At 53.9% G+C, this 20,170-nt stretch overlaps 2 protein-coding genes across 7 annotated transcripts in view; one reads left to right on the plus strand and one right to left on the minus strand.

Moving 5' to 3' along the window:
• The window catches only part of GPSM1 (G protein signaling modulator 1), a 68,700-nt gene extending 56,027 nt beyond the window's left edge, over positions 1-12,673 (plus strand). For 5 of the 6 annotated variants that reach the window (XM_071765922.1, XM_071765928.1, XM_071765923.1 and 2 more), the window contains 3 exons: positions 9,788-9,947; positions 11,659-11,867; positions 12,199-12,667. In XM_071765922.1, the coding sequence (XP_071622023.1) occupies positions 9,788-9,947; positions 11,659-11,867; positions 12,199-12,387 (558 nt within the window). In that variant the 3' untranslated portion in view covers positions 12,388-12,667. Of the gene's footprint in view, positions 1-4,430; positions 4,822-9,787; positions 9,948-11,658; positions 11,868-12,198 lie in introns of those variants that run through there. The other variant, XM_071765927.1, reaches the window with a different exon arrangement.
• Positions 12,674-18,050: 5,377 nt separating this feature from the next.
• On the minus strand, positions 18,051-19,484 carry DNLZ (DNL-type zinc finger). Its single transcript, XM_071765940.1, has 3 exons — positions 19,230-19,484; positions 18,875-19,014; positions 18,051-18,310 (listed from the first exon to the last, which is right to left on the minus strand). Exons 1-3 carry the CDS (start codon positions 19,467-19,469, stop codon positions 18,130-18,132), a joined length of 561 nt encoding a protein of 186 aa, XP_071622041.1. The 5' UTR covers positions 19,470-19,484; the 3' UTR covers positions 18,051-18,129.
• Positions 19,485-20,170: the final 686 nt, after the last annotated feature.

Below are 20,170 nucleotides of genomic sequence, written 5' to 3' on the forward strand. Positions count from 1 at the left end.
GTGTGGGGGCTGCTGGCCAGGGGGATCCAGCGGTGCCAGAAGGGGCAGGAGAAGGTGTCCCTGCTGGTGGCTGGGCAGGGCACAACCTGTGCCAGTCCCTGCTCACACCTCACCTTCAGCCTCTCTCAGTTTCCCATTAGCTGTGCTATTTTGGAGCCTCCCAAGGCAATTAACACCAATTAATCTAAAAAACCTAAATTATGGTGGTGTTTTTTTTTTTTAAGAGCCCCCAGCTCCTTCCTGTATCCCACGTGGCCCCAGAAGTCTGCAGCCCAAACCTGGCAGAGCTGAGCCAGGTGAAGTGTGTGCAGGGACTGCTGGGGAAGCTTCGTGGGGAGATGTACAATTAGAGAATAGCCCTGGATGATCCCATTGATCCAGCTTTTCCATCCTGGATGTCTCTGTGTCTCCTGGATGTGTCCGTGTCCCAGAGGGAGCTGCTGTTCCCTGCCATTCTGCTGGAGGAGAGGGGGAACCAGGTTCTGAGATCAGTGCAGCCCTTTCCTGAGAGCCAGCAAAGACTGAGACCACAGACTGGGCTTGGGTGCAGGAGGTGCAGCTCCTCTGGAATTTGCAGATAAGTCCCTGGAGGATTTTTTTGCCTGTACCTAAAGCCACTTGCACCTCAGTGTTCCCTGGGCAGGAGCAAATCAGCCTCCCCATCTGCCTTCCCCAACCAGGACACAGTTTCTTCTTGCCCTTTCAGACAGCACCTACCCGAGCAGGAGCTGCTTTTTGCTGATGGGAGAAGCTGTTTCTGTGTTTGCTGGGGATTTCTGTCTGGGGATTTGTTTAAACCCTTCTGAGAGGAGTGCTGTGTCTGACCATCACTGCAGTGATAAACCCACGGGTAGGGGCCCCAGGACCCTCCCTGCCCCCAGCACCACCAGGGTTTCATGTTTGGTGAATAATAAGCCTTGCATAATAACGAGGCCTTGATCTTGAGCACGGCCTTCAGGCATTCCTGGAACAGGAGTAAATAATAATTAAGCTTTGGGCGTTTGCTGCAGTGAAGGGTGTTTATAGGAAGGGGAGATGTGTGTGATGGGTGCTAATGGAGAAGGGTGTGTGCTGATCCACTGGCTAACTTCACTCCCACCCCTGGTAAAGGTGCTGCTTGTTGAAACAGCCCTGTGCTGAGAGCAAGTAGGTGTCTAAATAAAAGTGTGTTTCAAGCAAGCAGCACAGTTTGGGCAATCCAGAGACAGGGAAGGTTTCTTTTTGCAAAGCGTTTCCAAAGCAGATTGTCAGCAGGTTCCAATCTCAGGTTGCACCCAGCTCAGTGAGTTGTGGGGAGGAGAACACTGGGGGAGCCTTGGATCATCTCCATCCCTGCAGGAGCCTTACAGGCACCTGTCTGCTCCATCACCTCCCACTCCTCAGCAGGGCTGGGAGTGGGGGGGTGGTGGGGAGGTCTGGTGGATTGAGCAGGTGACTGAGAGTCAAGCACTAAATATTAACCTTGGCTTCTCTGCTAATTAATCAAGAATGTGGGTTATGGCCTTTAAAGCAAGGGAGTTATTTCGGTGCAGCAAATGACTGCTGCTCCACTGAGACTCAGCAGCCAAGCATGGTCCTAGTTCCACCCCCCTCCAACTGCAAAGTAAATACTGCAACTACTTGCAGGTAAAGTGTTGTCTTTTGCTGCTTGTTGTGATGAGCATGGCCAGGTACCACAGTGCTGGCTGAGGAGCAGTGTCCATCACACTCCAAGACTTTGCTGCTCTGCCTATAACCTGATTTATTTGGAGCAGATAGTTCAGGTTCGCTCCCAGTTTTGGTGTTTAAGGGATCCTCCAGGCTTTTGATGGGCCAAATTGACCTCTGTAGCTGCTGATCTCCTTCTGTGGGCTGGGGAGCCTGACTTGGAGTGATGCTTCTAACTCATCTCTTGGTTAGTGACTGGAGCTTCGGGTGCTAAATCTGGGTTTGTGTGTTTCTGCTAAATGGTGACAGGGAAACCCAGCCTGGCGTGGTAAATGCTGTCAAAAGCTGTGTGAAAAAGCTGCTACATGAACTACAGAGTCTTGCTGTAGCTCTTTGAGGGCTGTTTGAATACACAGATTAATGTGTTGCCTCCCAAAGAAAAACCAGCAGTAATTTCCATGCAGTGGTCTCAGGCTGCCTGCCTGCCCTGGGATTTCAGGGTAGATGACCCAGTAGTTGGGGGAAAAATCCAGTATTAATAAGGTTGTTGGACTAAGTGGCCAAATCCAGGCGTGGTGGCCCAGGTTTTGGGTAGCTGGGTCTGCACTGCAAGCAGCAGAGGTGTCAGCAGCACTTCAGGCAGACACCCAGCCCAAAATAAAATCAAACCCAATATTGTCACCTGCTATTGATCCAAAGACACGGATGTCAGCCACGTGTGGCAGCAGGGCGTGCTCCCAGCAGGTCAGCAGTTATTGTATTAGAGAAGGAGGGAGTGTGGGTGAGTTATTTTGATTTGGTTTGAAACAATAAACCCCAAGTTATTTGAAATCTTAACAACAGAACCAGCTTTTAGCACCGGCGTTTATAGGGATGAGTGGGCGAGTTGTTTAAAGGGAAAAAAAAAAAAAAATTTGAAAACAGTCCAAGGAAGGGTGATAATTCCATCCTGCAAGGGAAGCACCGTGCACACATCCTGTGTTGGAGCAGGGGGGCTTTGGTCTGCAGCAGGGGCTGTGCAGGGGGCAGAGCCCAGTGCAGGGCACAGGTCTGGGGAGAACACACTCAGGGCCACACTCACAGCTCCCTGGCTGGAGTCTGGGGTTGCAGGGGGTGTCTGCAGATCATGGACATCTCACTCCCTCACCTTTGCATCCTGGATGCAAAAGGTCTCTTCTTGCTCCAAGCACTGACCTCTTGAGTGGGGTCTCTGCATTCACGCTCAATGCCAGCTTCTGATGCTGCCTTTCAGAGCTGTCCCAAGCTGACTGAGCTCTTCAACAGGAGCAGAGTCCCAGTTCTGCTGTGTTCCCCTCTTACTGAAGCATCCCCCTTAGCTCAGCCCCCCAGCAGTGAGCAGTAAGCAGACAGCAGCTGCAGCACCAACATTCAGCTCATGCTGTGCCCTGCTCTCTGCTCTTCCTTGCCTCCTCTTTCCCTCCACAGTTGGCTGTAGCACTTTTAAAAATCAAATCACAAACTAAATTGAAGTTTAGTATGTGAGCTCCCCAGGCAGCAGCTTAGTTTGAGGTTGATTCCCAGTTGTCTCTTCCCTTCCATATAGCCTGCAGCACCAGAACAGAATAGGTGCAGAATAATTGCCTTTTGCTCTCCTTGTCCTGATACAAGGATTTTGCAAGGTCTTGGGTGATGAGGAGTTGGCCTTTTCTCCTGGCACTGGGGAGCTGGGGCAGACCACCTCCCTGGTCCATCTTGCATGTCTGCAGCATCCCCACCATGGCTGTGTCTTGTCAGCACAGGCTGTTTCATCACTTGTTGCTTCAGAGCTTGAATTGCCCCTGAGCACAACCTGAGCTCCTCCTCACCAACCAAATCAGCCTCTTAATCACCAGTGAATCCACATCCCCCAGTTGTGGCTGTCCCAGCCCTGCTGCCCTTCTTCTGGAGGTGCTTTATGCAGCCATGGTGCCCTTGGGTCCAGGAGTGTTGCAAATCCTCCTGAGGCTTCAGAGCCCCTCCTGGGGACAGGAAGGGGCTGGGGGCTGAGACCCACCGTGCCCTGCACACAGCCCAGGAGCTGTGTCCTGGGCTCCAGCCCCACAGTTGCCATGGTTCTAATAATTTACTGGTATGAAAAGGCACAGACATTCCCTAAGAGCTGCATTTCTTCAGGATAAAGAAATTTCCTCATTTTGCAATGAAAAATGAGAATGAAGCATAAGGAGACAGTGTGGGCAGAGAGCTGAGAGTGCCAAGGGGGCTCTGTCCTCATTTTGCCACTGCCCTGCCAGGTGGCCTTTGGCAAGCAGCTTCTCTTTCCAGTGACCCATTTCACTGTCAGAATTTCACATTTCACGTTGGCATTTCACAAATGGGAGGTAAGAACAGTTCCTTGGCTGTTGCATAGCATTTCCATCTTTCCATGTTTCAAACCTTGATGCAATTAGGCGTTTCCCTCTGCTCAGTGGTACGTTTAAATTAAGAGATGCTTATGGCTGAGCATCTTTGGCTCTTGCAATAGGAGAAAAAAAAAAGAAAAATCACATATCTAATAATATGAGGAGCAGGAGAAGTATAAGGAGCTAAAAATGGTCCTTTCAGTGTTGTGGTGCTTTAAATCTGGGTGATCATATTGTGTCTGTACGTGCACAGTGCATTTACCACCGTGGTGCCAGTGCCTGTAGAGCTGAGTGTGTTTGCAGATGTAGTTTAGGAAAATTGATCCCAATCTATTTTTAAGGTAAAGTGTGTGTGGTGGGTAGGAGGTGAGGAGGTGGAAAGAAAGCTAAATATTCACACAGCTCCTCTGTGTGTTTAAGAGCATCATCTAATAACACCGGGATCGTGGCAGCGAGGTGAGGGAGAGGAGAAGAGAGGAGAGGGAGCTCTTGGCTGGAGCCCACCCCCTCCTGCCAGGGCACCCCGGGGGCTCGGGAGGAGCGTGGAGAGCGGGGCTGTGGCTTTAAGCTGCATCTCGCACCCAGCAGGGCTCAGCTTTTGGCGAGGTTCTCACATGGCTGCACGCTCCGCATAAATCCCCGCTCCGCAGAAATCGCTGCTCCGGCAGCCGGAGCGGCGCGGGGGGAGCTCCGGTTCGGGGAGCTCCGGTTCTGGCGGCAGCCGAAGAGGATTCAGCCTCTGCCCGGCCAGGCGAGATCCTCTGTGCCCGGGGAGATGTAAAAGCTGGAGCCTGGGGAAGAGCTGGCGGCTGAGGTCAGTGAGTAAAACTCGGTTTTTTTTGTGTTTCCCTCTGAAATGAGCGGCTCGGTGGGGACTGAAGGGAGGGGGATATAGGAAGGAGATTTGCTCGGGCCAGGGCTTGGGTAGTGCCTCCTTTTATAAAGTTTCCAGGTAGCTGTTGTTTTTTGAACTTTTTATTGTTAATATTTTGGCAACTTTCAGGGAAATCGATGCCAGCAGGGCAGAGGCTGCTGGGGTGTCTGCCGGGGTCTTCCAGCAGAGCATGGCCAGGGGGGACAGTGGGAGGATGGGGTGGGGGGGGTCTGCTGGCCAGCCCTGCCACTGGGGAGGCAGCAGAGCTTCAGGACTGGCATTGGAAGGGAAGTGCTGTCCTCAGCAAAGGCTGAACAAGCTCAACAGCTTCTCTGGCTCTGAAGGTGATGGTTTCATCAAGAAGACTCCAGCCAGCACCGAGCTGTGGTGGCTGAGGACTGGGAGAGCCCTGCTCCTGAGCCCAGAGATGATGTGCCAGACATTTCACCTCTCAGTGAAGCAGCTGAGGCTTTTGGCCAGGACTTCCCTTCCACTCCTCTCCTCCAGCTCCCCTCACCTTCCGGGAGGCTCTTTCCAAACCTGTCCTCTGGTGCCTTTCACCAGGTGGGGAGGTGAGGGCTGTGGGGCTGTGGCCATGCCAGCAGTGCCAAACAGCCCCAGATGAGGTGTTGGGGTGATGGGGGATGAAGCAAACCCGAGCAGGCAGCAGGGCAGGCCAGGAAAAAGTGTTCAGTCACCAGCACCACCCTACCCTGCTCCTGCCTGATGATTTTTGGGGTCATCTGCCTTGTTAAGAGAGTAGGTGAGCAGCTGTGATGCAGCTGCCTTAAAAAGGGAGAGACAGAGAAGGTGGGTGAGTGTAGATGTGTGGGGATGAGCATCTGCCAGGCCCTGGGGAGGGAACTGCCTGTGAGAACAAGGGCCACGTTTTTTCCACAAACTGTTGGCAGCTGGGAGCTTGGTCCTGGGGACAGATTGCTGGGTCCTGTCCCAGCTCTGCCACTGCATCACCATGGGACATGGTCAAGTGACTTCACCTCCAGGTTGTCTCTGAGGTGAGGAGGAGGAGGAGGAATCATTGGAGATGTGTTTGCAGAGCTCTCTGAGGGGCTGCTGTGGGAGGAGCAGTGAAAAACGCTCCTGGGAACTGTGTTATCCCTGAACCCACTGCTGTCCTCACCTTGTCCCTGACCTGACCCACCCTCTGGAGCCAAACTGCCTTTAAGCAGAAGCTCCTGAGGTGGATCCACTGTGCCAGACCCACCTGGGTCCATCTTCTGCTGGGCAGTGGGTCCTGGGTGGAACCAGAGCGAGGAGACCTTGAGCCTGAGGAGTCCTTACTGCATCAGGGCAGGTCTGCAGGAACCTGAGCCTGGAGGAGAGAAGGGGGACCAAAGGCAGGGCAGCTCCCCTCAGGAGGACACGAGCTGTGAGAGGAGGAACTGATGTGATGAAGGAACCAGGTTTGGCCCTTGGGCTGGCTCAGAGGAGCATCAGCAGCTTGGTCTGGTGGGCAACACTCCCTTTGAAGGGGACATTTCACCCATGCATGGTGCAGCGGGTGCCTTTGGCACGTGGCAGTGGCAGGAATCAGTGGGGGATGTGCCATGGCTCTTCCAGTGCAGAAATCATCTGCAGTGTTCCTTGGGGGTCTCTGGAAACCTTCCTTAGAGCAGTTTGGGAACGTGTTGTCCTGGGGCTGCCATCAGAGAGGCTTCAGTCCCAGCTCGGCAGTCGATGGAGGGCGAGCAGCATCCTGCCCTGGCTGCCAGGGATCCTCTGCTGATCCTGGGATGGGGCTCAGGAATGGGAACGTGTCAGAGAAAGGCTTTGCTCTGCAGAGACCCTGGCCCACTCGGGTTTCAAGGGTGGAAACTCTGTGGGACGTTTGCAAGCTGCGGCTTCAGGTGTTGAGGGCTGGAAAGTTGTTTCATTCTTGCAATTAGGCTTTCTATGTTTGCTTAAAGGATTTCCTGGGTCTGTGTGAAAATGGCCAAGGAAGGATCAGGCACAGGAGTCTGGTCTGGTTTTGTTTTGCTTTGCCTGGAGCTGCTTCAGCCTTGGCCTCACCTGCACATCTGGAACAGCCAACCTGAGGGATTTCCCCCCGAGATGCTGTGCCCAGGGCCAGAGCTGGCCAGCCCAGGACCTTCTCTGTCAGAGACTGCTGGAGGTTTTATTTAGCATGAGTGGGAGTTTACTGGAGAGGAAACTGAGTGTGTTTGTGCTCTGCAGGGCAGCAGCCTGGGGGAGGGCAGAGGCTGCCTGGGTCAGCATCACTGCAGGCTGAGGGGAGCAGCATCCTCCCCATGGCTGCTCCTGCTCCTTGCTGCCTTCCCAACCCCTCAGCTGGGTTTTACACAGCCTGGATCTGACCTGGCAGGTTTACCAGTCTGCTCATCCACAGGGACTAAATGTATGTAAAAGCTTGGCTGCTTTCTAGTCAGGGAGACCCATTCCAGGTGAGGAAGTCCCACTCCCAGGCTGTCCTTGGCCAGGCTGCCCAGTGAGGAGCCGGCAGCATCCAGGTGGGAATATCACTGGCAGGACATGAGAACAAAGTCCTGACCCCCAGGTGTGGGTGACCACCCCTGACCTGCCCAGGGTCAGAGCAGATTGTCCTGGTCCCTCCATGGGTTGTGTCTGTGCCCCTGGGTGATCTCTGCAGCCTCCAGCACCAGCTCCAGGTCCCTGTGTCCAGCACAGAAGGGGTTGGTTTGCTGCTTTGTCCATGATGGAGGGTGACTGAGCAGAGGAGAGTTAAGTTGGCAGAATTTGGGCAGCTGTGGTGCCAGAGGAGGTGAGAAGGGATCTTGGGGCAGGAAACAAAAGCTGCTGCCCAGAAACCATTTAAGGATCTGGGTCTTGGGCCGTGGTGAGTGCTGGTTGTGTGTCTGTGCTGTCCCAGGACTGTTGCTCAGCCCTGTTAGGGGATGCCCTGGCTCTCAGGAACCCTCCTGACCATTCTGGATGAGCCAAAACCCTGGGCAAGCCCAGCTCAGGAGCAGATGGTGGCCCCCAGGGTGTGACTGCACATCCATCTGCACTCACAGCTCCTTCCTTGGGGCCAGGAGCAGACTGAGTGGAGGCAGCCAAACACTCTGTGCTTGGTCATCTTGGAGTATTTTTTTTTAATTAGAGAGGTGCAGGCCTGGGGCAAGGGCTGGCAGGGCCAGAGCAGGAGGGAGCCTGACACCAGTGGGTGCTATCCCAGGCCCTAGAACACCCACGTGTGAGCCCTAACACTGGCCCGGGGCCACCGGGAGGTCCCCAGGCATGCAGCCAGCTCTGTCCCACACTTGGCATGCACTGGATGCTCTTCCTGTTGATCCTGAGCATCCTTTCCTCTCCCAGGCACATTTTGAACAGAGATGCTGACATGGGAGGCTCCCTGGCAGGATGCACCCTGGGGGAATCTGGTCTCTAACTGGGGTGAAGCCTTGATCTGGGGGCTCTGACCAACGTGCTGCCCAGCTGCTCCTGCGAGGCAAAAAGTCTCCCATGGCCCCACAACTCCCTGGATTTACTCTGTGGTTGGGAAGCCAGAGGGGGTTTGGTGTGAATGAGCTGAGCTGGCTTCCTCCTCCAGCCCTGAAATTTGGGTCAGGCACAGCCAGAGCTGTGAGGGATGTGGCTCATCCCGGGTTTGAGCCTGAGCAAGCTTTGATTTCCAAGGTGCACCTGTTGGTTCAGAGGATCCATCCCAGCCACATGCTGGCACGTGGGAAGAGGTGAGAGGGGTTTTTCTACTCCCTGCTCAGCTCCCACATTGCTTGTGTTCCTCTCTGCCCCGCTGCTAATTCTGACACTGCCCTAAATAGAAGCTGAGTGCAGCTCCTCTGCTTCGCTCAGCATACGGGGAAATTGTTTCCCTTCATTTACTGAATCCAACTTGTGGCTTTAACCCTCACAGCACGAGGCTTTCCCCAGCCCAGACCTCCCTTCAAGGGCTTCGTGTGCTTCTGTCCTGTAGAAGAGCTCTGCTGGGAATGGTGGTGGGAGAGGGAAGGGCTCCTGGGCTGCCCAGGAGAGGGGTTTTGCTTCACCAAGAGCCCAGGAAATTCCCTTTCTCCACTGAAAGGCCTCTCCAGGCTGCCTCTCCCTGTGCCCTCTCTGGTGCTGCTCCCCAGAAGGACCCAGTGCCCCATCCCAGCCTGATTGTCCCCAGCCCTGTTGGCCCTGTCCCAGCACACTCAGTTGCAGGAGTTTTTGGTTGGTTTCTCTTGTGTTGTTTTTTTTTTTTTCCCAGTGTCTGTGGTGGGATGAGCTCAGCAGGCAGGGACCCTTCCCGAGCCTGGCAGATGCTCCTCTTGTTGCTCTCAGGTTTTATATCCCCTTCTGAGCAGCTCCTTGGAAAATCTGCAGTTCCTGTGGCACCAGCTGCTCCAGAGCAGGGCTTGGGGTTTGCTCTCCCCAAATGCCCCTGGACACAACTCAGTGCTTCCGAGAGGCTGCCTTGAACACCAACCCTTCAGCAGCACGACTTAAATATATCCCTGTCTAGTGCAGGGTGCTTATTTGAGGCTCTCCTGCAAGAGCTGTTTTCCTGAAAAACTATAATCTTGTGTCATTTTCAGCTGGGTGACTGGTACAAGCAGTGGGCTGGGGACACAGGGGCACTGGGGTAGTGGCCTGTTAAATTTAGGTGGTTGGAAAGGACAGATGAGTGCTGGCAGGGCTGAGCTGGAGCTGGGCACACAACAACTCTACAGCCACAGTGTCCACGGGGTTCCCTCTCATCCCTGATGCTCCTGGTGGTGATCCCACCTTTTTTTCCAGCACAGAAGCTCCCGTGACCCCTGGCAGGCTCCATGCTGTGGGCTTGGCAAGCAGTGGGCACAGCCAGAAGCCAGATCTGAGCAGAGCTGGAGAGGACACCACCACATTGCTGACATTTGGGGAGTTGTTTGGAGCTTTCTGATTTTCTCTTTTACCTTCTTTCCAGAAAATCAACCGTAGCCCTTCAGATGAGGAATGTTTCTTTGACCTGCTGAGCAAGTTCCAGAGCAACCGGATGGATGATCAGCGCTGCCCCTTGGAGGAGTGCCCAGCAGAGGCTGCAGAGGCAGCTGCCACCCCACTGCCTGCCCTGGAAGAACGGATGTGTAAGCACTGATGCCTTTAGAACTCTCAATTACTTTGGGAGTGCTGCTGCTCCCGTGCTGGGGCCAACTGTTGTGGTTTTACTGTGAATCTTGTGATGTTTTCCCCAGGCTGCAGCTCCCTGAACTGAGCAGTTCTTTGGCGATCTCCATCGTGGTTTTTAGGGAGAAAGAAATATTCTTATGTTACTGGTTACTGAGGGAAAGGCTGGGGAATATGAACTGAGGTTTTCAGAGAGCAAGCAAGAGAAATCAAAAATATACTTAGATTTTTTTTTCAGTTTGGGTCTTTTGAAGGTCTGGCCTTCAAACAGTGAGGTTGGCATGAGGACTTCTGCCTCTGCCAGGGTCTCCAGGAGGAAGATGCTGATGGAGCCTTTTAAGAGCCTGGAGGGCTGGGGCAGGTGGAGGGCTGGGGGGGTTTCACAGGCAGGATGAAGTGTTGCCAGTTTTTCTGGTAGTGTTGCCATGGAGGAAAAACTTCTGGGTTTTGTACAGTTCTTGGATGCTGTGGTGATAGGTGCTGTGTAAGAACAGAGAAGGCAGGAGGATGGATAAACAGCAGGAAGCTCCAGCAGGCAGGCAGCTCCCTCACCTCTAGGAAGAACAGGGATAAATTGAGGAAGCTGCCTGACAAATAGATGGGACAGGACTGGCAGGTCAGGGCTGTGTTTGCATTTTCATGGTGTTTTTTATGGAATAGTGTTGAGGAGCTTTGTTTAAACCACTCTGGAGAGAAGCACTGGAAGGTGCAGGTCACATTTAACACCATCAGGAAGGGCTCAAAACACTTCACTTGAGCTGATGGATTTGTTTATTGGTTTCCAAATGAACACAAAGAACCAAGAGGAGGAGAGAGCCCTGAGATCCCTCTGAGCTCAGCAAGAGTTGCAGCATGAGATTGCTGAGGAAGAGGTGCCAGGAGCAGAGGGTGAAGCAGCAGTGAGGGCAGAGCTGGTGGAGGAGGTCAGGCTGGGGCAGGTTGGCTGCGAGGTGAGCAGGGTTTTTGTCTTCTAAAAATAGAGTGGAAATGAGCATCGCTTTTTCAAGAGAGACTTTTCTGATACAGAGGTGTGTTTGGCTGCAACAGCTGTGTAATTTAGCAGAGAGTTTAAAATATGAAACTTTATAAAGAATATACAAGTAGGTTGTTTGGGCTCTGCACCTTTCAGATGTGTTGTTTTCAAAGTTTCTTTGTGAGCTGAAGGGGAAGGAACGCTGCATCCATGCTGAGAGTTTTAGACATTTCTGCAAGTCCATGAGCTGGGTCCCTGCCAAGAGCCTGTCACGTTGGGAGGCCTGGGGCACCTCTCCTCCAGTGCTTTGTGTTCACTGGGGCACTAACACCACCTGGGATGGTTTGCTTACATTTTTCTTTGCCTTTCCCCTGTTGTTTGGGAGTTTTCACTGCCCAGCAGCTGCCAGGAGCCAAGAGGCTTCTTCCATTGAGTGCTGCCCAAGAGGCATTTCCAGAGCCTGGGAGTTGACTCGTGTGCTGGGTTTGAAAATGCTCCCTTTGTCCCATTTTTGGGTGTCTGGCTGGGATAATCCCCGAGGGGTTTTATAGGTCAGATGTATAGGTAAGACTGGGACCCTCCGGTGCAGCCTTTTGGGTTTGGTGGTGAGGATTTGGGCTTTCTGCAGGCAGCAGAGCTGCAGGTCAGGTTTAGCAGGCAGAGCTGTGACCCTGGTGTGCTCCTCTCCCCCCTCCCAGCCCACTCCTCCCTGATGGCATCTCCTCAGACCGAGGAATTCTTCGATCTGATCGCCAGCTCCCAGAGCAGACGCCTGGATGACCAACGTGCCAACGTGGGCAACCTGCCAGGCCTGAGGATCACACACAACAACCTGGGGCACCTGCGTGTGGAGGGGGACGCCCAGGAGCCCGGGGATGAGTTCTTCAACATGCTCATCAAGTGTCAGGTACCAGCGTGGGACTGGGAGGGCTCCCCAGATGCAGGGAGCAACTCTGAAGTTTGTCCCCCCAGGCAAATGCCACCCCCTGATCCCACCTGCCCTGCAGCCCCCCACCCACCCACCCACAGCCCTGGGGCAGGTTCCAACTGATCTGTGCCTCCAGCTCCCTCTTTTTAGCCCTGTGGTGAGGGGCTGCATTTTGTCACTGTGGCTGCAGAACCCCACTCCCTGCACCCCAGGTGGGAGCCCCTCTGGGGTTCTGCTCCCAGCCCTGTGCCTCCACAACAGGGCTGTCTCACCAGTACCTGCTCCTGACACCTCTTCTCCTGCCCTGCAGTCCTCCAGGATAGATGACCAACGTTGTGCACCTCCAGACTCCATCCCCCGTGGTCCCACCATGCCTGATGAAGACTTCTTCAGCCTCATCCAGCGTGTCCAGGCCAAACGCATGGATGAGCAGAGGGTGGATTTGGCCTCAGCCCAGGAGGAGGCAGCAGAGGAGCAGCAGAGCCCTGGTTCCAGCTAAGAACTGGGGTTTGGCCTGGGAGGGGGGAGGGGTTGATTTGGTTTAATTTGTATTTTGAGAAGAAAAAAAACCAACAAAAAAGGGTAGGTGGTTTCTGACTGGAGAGCTCCTGTGCTGCCACAGACTTTTCCCAGAAGCCACCCCAGGGACACAGGAGCTGCACCCCCGTGTTACAGGAGGACCCACTGGATGTGGGACACTTTTTAAACAAAGGTTTTTTTAGGACACGTGGCCACTGTAACACTGGGCACAGCATGAGGGAAGAAGACCTTGGCAAAACACCTTTGCTTGTCACCTGAAGTCCAGGACTTGTGCTGTTGGCCAAAGGAGGAGACCAGAGTGGGCAGTTGTTAACTCCAGCCTCAATGTCTTTTATTTCCACAACACTTTTAATTCCATGGGGGAAGGAACAACATTTGAAGTCCTCCTGTCTTGCCTGCATCAAGAGGTGACACAAATTGCTCTGGATCCTGCCCTGGAACATCTTGCTCAGCTTTGTTCTTTCTACAGGAGGAAATAAGCCCAAGTCAGAAGCCCCACTGGTCCTTCCAAACCTCAGCCCTGCCCCAGCTGCACTCACGGTCCCACACACCTGGAAGTTCACTTTAGGTTTGTTTGGGACTCTGCAGTGAGTGCTCTGACCCCCTCTGCTGCACCCAAACCCCTGGGGCTGGAGCAGACACTGCTCCCCTGAGCTTCACCTCCAGAGAGGAGCTGAGCAGCCCCCAGGAGGGGTCCTGTGCCTGGCAGGGGAGCATAGGGGGGGGTCTCTGCCCCTCTGATGGCTTCTGGTGCAGGATTTTCCCCTGGGCTGTGTCTGCCTGGAGCAGAAGCCTGTGCTCACCACTGCCCTGCTGCAAAACCTGACAAGTTTTCTGGCCATGGCTTGTGAGGAGAGCAAGAGGACCCATCCCCTCCTCTTTTTTGTGTCCAACAGCAGGAGGGAATGATGCCTCTTCCCACCTCTCACTGCTTCCCAAACCAGTGCTCTGGGCACTCCAGTTTCTCCCAGCTGCTTCCAATTATTGGAGCCTCAGGAGAGCTCCAGCTGGGGCTGATGGCTGGGAGGTCAATTCCACCCCACACAAGTGCAAGATTCTACATTTACTTCCATTCCTTCTCCTGTTGGAACAATTGGAAAAGCAAACCCAGGGAGGAGGGAAGCAGGGATCTGACTTCAGGAGGCTGAGTATTTTTGCTTGACCAGACAAGGCTGTCTTGGACTTGAGAAACTCCAGTATGAGCTCTGCCAAAGTGGATGTGTTCCTGTAGAGAACAAATCAGCACTTTCTATTTGAAAAAAATGCATCTGATGGAAACATTTCCAATCAGCAGGAAGAGTTTCAGACAGTGATGCTGCTCACCAGGCATTTAACCTGCCTGCACTGACCAGATGGAGGGGTGGCTGTGGTTTACCTGCTGCCAGGGAGCCCTCACCTCCTGCAGGCTCAGGGCTCAGCCACCTTCCTGGGGTGCAGAGCTCTGGAGAAGGGGGAGGAGATCCTGCCCAGCACCTACAGACCCACCCAGCTCGTGTTCCTAACAAGGAGGAAAACATGGACCATGACACTGACTTCCCAGCTGCAGGCTGGGGCCTGGGCAGTGCTCAGCCAGGTGGTGAACTGCAGTCTGACCCTTCAGCTTTCAGAGGTGTTAATTATTTGCCATATACTTGAATGTATGAGCTTATTTATTTTTTACATGTGCATTTGCTAATGTCATTTTAATGGGGAATTTCCAACCCCACAGGTACTTTTTTTTCTAAAAAAAAAAAAAAATAATCTGCCAAATGAATTAATATATTAGAATTGAATATAGCTCAAGTGAAAGGGGAGGGAGGTTGTGCTTAATAAATATTTGTGTCTAAGCTTCAGTGACAGAAATTTATTTCCATCATTTCTTGGCTGGCCTGCCTGTTGTGCTGACACCAAAGCTACTGCTGACCCTCTGGAAGGGGGTGGGGGGTAAGGGGGTGGCCTCTTGCAGCACTAAGGGTGGATGCACCCACCCACACAGCCCTTGACATGAGGAGCACACAGGTCTCAGGCAGCAGCTGCCATCCCCAGCTCTGCCTGGCCCCAGTCACCAGGACAGGGCAGACACAGCCCCAAAGAGGAGAGGTTTCTGCTCTGCCCTCCTTTGCCTTCATCTTTAGTTCCCTCTGCACCTGGAACTCATCACTCTGCTGCCATCTCCAGGTAAAAGGGACCCTTTCTGCATCCTCTGCCTCTGGGAGTGTAGTTCCTCAAATTCTGCTTTCAGTTGGACCCTTTCTTCATCCCTGGAGGGATTTAAAAGGCATTTGGACCTGGTCCTTAAGGACATGGTTTAGAAGCTGATTGTGGTGTTGGTCAAAGGTTGGGCTGGATGAGCTTGGAGGTCTCTTCCAACCTAATGTCCAGGAGCAGCTCTTCCCAGCCAGCCTGGCCCAACTTTTCCTTTCAGGCCCTGCCTGGGAGCTTCTGCTCAGCCCAATCTTGGTGTCTGTTTCCCCAGAGGGCAGGAATGCTGTGCCAAGCCCTGTCCCCTGCCCCCAGCCCCTGTGAGGCCACTCACCAGGCAGCAGCAGAGCTCATTCCTGCACAGTGGGTGTGAGCAGGGTGTCAGACTTCACTGCTGAGCTGGCCTGAGAGCAGCAGGATTTGGATCCTGTGAGGATAAAGCCAAGGCACAGCTGGTGCTCCCATGCCTGGCTGCTTTGTGCTGGGCACTGCCAGTCCTGAGCAGAGAGAAATGAGGAGCTGCCAGCTCAGGCTCATCAGGTGTTCTCACCTCAGAGCCTGGACACAAAATCTGTTAGAACTGTGTGTGACCTGAGGACAGAACCAGGTCCCCAGCTATGCACAGGACCCAGGGACAGGTGACAGCCCTGGGGGTGAGTGGTGGGGGTCTCACCTGCAGTCACTCTGTCCTTATCAGCTGGAAGGGGGGCACATGTGTGTGTTTTCAGTCAGTAAATGTTTTCTCTCACAGCACCTACCAAACAGAAGGAAGAGGCCACTAAGCAGGAGGCAATGGCTGCAACTGCATCACCCAGAACCCCCTGCAGCACAGCTGAGTGTGGGGAGATTGAGGGGGGGCACCCCAGCAGGGGGGGGTCTGCCAGGTACCACAGCAAATGAACCTCCACCCCCCACCTCCCTTGGGCCTCTGCTGCCCCTCAGCACCTTCCCCTTCCCCTCAGAACATCCCCTCACTTCCCTGGGACCCCCTCCAGACCCTCAGACCCCCCTGCAGCCAGCAGACAGGACCCATCAGAGCCCCCACTGGATTAGCAGCAGGATTTGGCTGCACTACAAGAGGAGGATTTGTTCAGAGGAGGCAGAGAACAAGAGGCAAAGTGTTTGCCATTTTGCAGGAAAGCTCTCACGGGACAGGATTCAGGAACTGGATCCAGCCCTTGACAGGCACAGAGCAATGCTTGAGGGATGTGCAAAGAGCTTTGTGTTGCTGCTCCTCCTGTGAACGCTGCTTTGACCCCTGAACCCCCCCCTCTGTGCAGCACTCACCCAATTGGCTGCACCCTCGGTCCCTCCTCTGCTCAGGGGCTGCATGGCACTTTTTTTTTTCCCCCATCTGGACACACCTCCAGCTCAGCAGAAAGGTTGCTTCTCTTCTCCCCATTCCTTCATCTTCACCTGCTCCCCCCTCTGCGCTTTCAGGAACAGACACCTCCCTGTGACACAACATTTTTCAGCAAAACCCTCCAAAAGCAAGGAAAAAAAATCACTTTGTACCCTGCAGTCCATTAGCAGCAAAACCTTAAGTATCAGATGCAAATTTTCTCCCTGCTTCTGCAGCCCTTTCACAGGAGTGCTCCACACCAGTGAGCTCCCTGTCACCTCCAGCTCTGTCCTTGATGTCTCTGAACCTCCAGGGCAGCAGCAAAATCACACCAAGCCCCTGAGCTCCTGGTGCTGTCCCAGTGCCACGGAGGCTGGGCTCAGGAAACTCTAAAACAGACTAAAACACAGCAACATCCAAGAGGGACAGACTGATACAGCTTTTACTGCAACACAGCAAAAACCAGCAGCAGCTTGTCTGTAGCTGGGGCACAGGAACAGGTCTGGAAGGTAAAGGAAAGAGTTTGGATAAAGTCAGGTTGTAAATGAGCTGTTTCCAAGGCAACAGGGATCCTGCAGCAGCTGCTCTGTTCCACCTCAGCAAAGGCATCAGGTGCCATGGGAGAAGACTGCAGATTTTCAGGTGAAAGGGAATAAAATCCCCCTTCTGCCTGCAGAGTGCTAATTCCTGCCAGGCTCTCACACCAGGGTGAGCACAGCAATGTTCCAGACTCCCCAATCACTGCAGCACCAACTCCTCCTCACATCCCAGCTGAGGGATGAAGTTCCTGCCCCCAAAGGCTGTTCCAAGAGGAAAGCTCCTGCTGTTGTGTCACCCTGATCCCTGCTTCTAATGAAATTCCTGGGAACACTTCAGGTAAAGGAAGGCAACTCATTAATGCTCATTAATACATCCCCACTGAACACCTGGCTGGTGCAGGGCCTCGAGCACCAGGACACTCCTGGCTGAAGGCACTGGGTTTGTTCAGCCCAGAGACAAGAAAGCTGAAAGAGATTTTACTAAGAGAGCCCAGAGAACAGAGAGGTTCAGCTCAGAAGTGCTCAGTGCTTGGAAGGAAGGGGATGGGCACAAACTGAAACACAGCACATGGTTCAGGTGGGGGTTTTATCCCACTACAGGACTGAGCAAATGCCACAACAGGAACCAAAAAGGTTCTGAGATCTCTATCCTCAGAAATATTCAAGACAAGACTCTGAATATCCTCCTGTGAACAAGGGGTTGGACTAGAAACATCCATTGGTCTCTTCCAGCCTGGATTATTCTTTGACTGCAAGTGTTAAACTGAAAGAAAGCAGAGACTCCACTGGACCCAAGCTAATGGACTGTGAGAAAAGTTAAACTTCCACCCAGGCAGGAGAAGTGAGCCCTAACAAAGTGCAGTCTGATCCCCTTGCTGCCTGATTCATCACTACCTGAGCATTACATGCTGGTAAACACCTACATTTTTAATTTATTAAATTACTCTTTTTCCTCCTAACTGATGTTAGCACACAGCAGTAGCACTAACAAGCACCTCAGTATCTGTCACATAACTCTTCAGACAACTCTCTAGGTGCTCTACTTATCTCCAGCATGCTTCACAAACATTACTTTTGCCTTCACACCCATCCTCCCCCTCACCAATCCCCCAGCTGCAGAACCCCAGTGCTGGGGAGCACCCCCAATTCATCACCCCAGTGGGATTCCCACAAACACAGGAGACTTTCAGCCCTGATGGGAGGGGCAGGGAAAGGAAAGTGTGGAAAATGGCAAAAAAATGAAAAAAGCAGCAGGTGATTGCAGTAAGAGTGAGTGATCTGACCTCCTGCAGCCTCTGCAGCCTCAGGCAGGGTGAGGGCACAGCTCTCCCAGCTCTGCCATCAGCTGCTGCCACACAACACCTGGGCCAGAAAATCTCCAGCTACAGCTGCACCTCCCCATCCCAAAGCACAGGGACAAAGAACTCCTGGCTCCCTTCTCAGCAGAGGACAAAGCAGGGCTGCTGACACCACTGAAGCACTGAGACTTGCCTGAAAGTCAACAAAACAAGTACCAGGAAAAGCATCCACACCTAAAAACATTGGCTCCCAAGGCAAAGCTACAGAAAGTGAAAGACCAAAAGCCCGAGTTTATTTCAAACACAGAAACTTCCCACTGAAATCAGGGAATAAAGAAAGATTAAGAGTCACTCTTGCCATCACGAGTCCCATCCTTGTCAGTCTCTGGGGGGCTCTCTCCCTCTGTGAGCTGACCTCCAGGCCTGGGATCTGCTGAGCTTTCCAGAAGCAGTTCCAAGGCTTCCTCCCCAGCCACACGTCTCACCTTCTCCCCCTTGGCTGCCAGGATTTCCTCGATATTCCTTAACAGCAACGTGAGAACCAACAGTGACACCACAGCAAGGCCAGACCCCAGGGGGTCACTCCATCACTGGACACCCCACCCAGGGAACCACCATGGTGTTTCTTTTCCATGAAGAGTTTGGTAGGGGATAAATCCACCCAAACCTCCTGCGACTACTTTCCTCCATTAGGATTAATTTACCAATTATGGTTAAACAGAAATTTTTAAATGTATCTACACTGATATTCAGCAGCACTGAAATTCATTCTACACATTTGAAAGGCTTATCCAGGGAAATGGAGCAGGGATGGGATGAAGGGCAGCAGGACCCCACAGACACCAATCCACCTGCAGGCACCAGAGGTGCTTGGCTTCTGCTGCAGCTTCACACTGAAGATTTTAAAGCCCAGTTTGGGTGGTTTCAGAACTGGACGAAACAGAATGATACCTGTTGAAAACTTGGGTTTTATCTGAACCACACTTTAAAGGCTTCAAAGAAACAACCTATCAGCTCAGGGGGGTGCAGTTAAAGTCTCTGCCGTCCTTCCTCTTCCCGAACAAACTCTCTCCCCCACACACCCACCTCTTCCCTTCCAGGTCGGAGAACCAGCCCAGGTTATCGGCCACGACGTGGTGGTTGCCGCAGCCCGGACAGGTGACAATCACCACACCCTTGTGGTAGCCCTGCTTGGAGATCGTCTTTGCCGACCGCGTCCGGCAGACCTGGGAACAAACAAACGGCACCTCAGCATCCCGGTACCGGCAGCTTCTGGATCTTACAGAGAAATAACAAATTATTTAAACCATTTAAAAGGTTTCCTTCCCTCATCCCTAGCTATTAGCGGGCAGCTCGGCCGCGTTCCGCCCCGGATCCCAGCAGTACTGGGCCCGGTTTTCCTCAGGGAAGCGCCCAGCCAGGCCCGGCCCTGCCCGCCCACCTTGCAGGTGAACACCAGGTGGTAATGCTTGGACTGCGGCTGCTCCGGGGCGGCGGTGCTGCAGAACGGGCGGCGGGGCGAAGGGATGGGGAGCGGCGGGATGCGGAGCGAAGGGATCCGGAGCGGAGGGATCGGGATCGGAGGGATCGGGATCCGGAGGCAGCGGGCCCGGCATGGCGGAGCGGAGCGGAACAGAGACCCCAGCAGCGCCCGCGCCATGCGCTGCGTGACACTGAGCATGTGCGCTGAGGGGCGGGGACTGAGGCGGCGGCGGCCATGGGGGTGCGGGGAGAGATCGTGGGGAGAGATCATGGGGAGAGGGGGGAGATCATGGGGTGAGGGGGGATCATGGGGTGAGGGGGGAGATCATGGGGTGAGGGGGGAGATCGTGGGGTGAGGGGAGAGATCGTGGGGAGAGATCATGGGGAGAGGGGGGAGATCGTGGGGTGAGGGGGGATCATGGGGTGAGGGGGGAGATCATGGGGTGAGGGGGGAGATCGTGGGGTGAGGGGAGAGATCGTGGGGTGAGGGGAGAGATCGTGGGGAGAGATCATGGGGAGAGGGGGGAGATCGTGGGGTGAGTGGGGAGATCGTGGGGTGAGGGGAGAGATTGTGGGGAGAGGGCAGATCATGGAGAGAGAGGAGAGATCATGGGGTGAGGGGGGATCATGGGGAGAGGGGAGATCATGCGGTGAGGGGAGAGATCATGGGGAGAGGGGAGAGATAATGGGGTGAGGGGGGAGATCGTGGGGAGAGGGGAGAGATAATGGGGTGAGGGGGGAGATCGTGGGGAGAGGGGAGAGATCATGGGGGTGTGGGCAGCGGCCATAGGGAGTGTGGGGAGAGATCGTGGGGAGAGGGGAGAGATCGTGGGGAGAGAGGAGAGATCATGGGGGTGTGAGGAGAGATCATGGGAGAGGGTAGAGATAATGGGGTGAGGG

This window comes from Heliangelus exortis, chromosome 22 (genome assembly GCF_036169615.1).
Source record: "Heliangelus exortis chromosome 22, bHelExo1.hap1, whole genome shotgun sequence".
NCBI lineage: Eukaryota > Metazoa > Chordata > Aves > Apodiformes > Trochilidae > Heliangelus > Heliangelus exortis.

Excerpts from the sequence above, each read along its gene's own strand:
- DNLZ (XM_071765940.1), bottom strand. The coding sequence starts at position 19,469 with ATGCTCAGTGTCACGCAGCGCATGGCGCGGGCGCTGCTGGGGTCTCTG. Across the intron at positions 19,015-19,229 it reads ACCTGGTGTTCACCTGCAAG|GTCTGCCGGACGCGGTCGGC; the intron begins GTGGGCGGGCAG and ends GTTTGTTCCCAG. Across the intron at positions 18,311-18,874 it reads TCCGACCTGGAAGGGAAGAG|GAATATCGAGGAAATCCTGG; the intron begins GTGGGTGTGTGG and ends GTTGCTGTTAAG.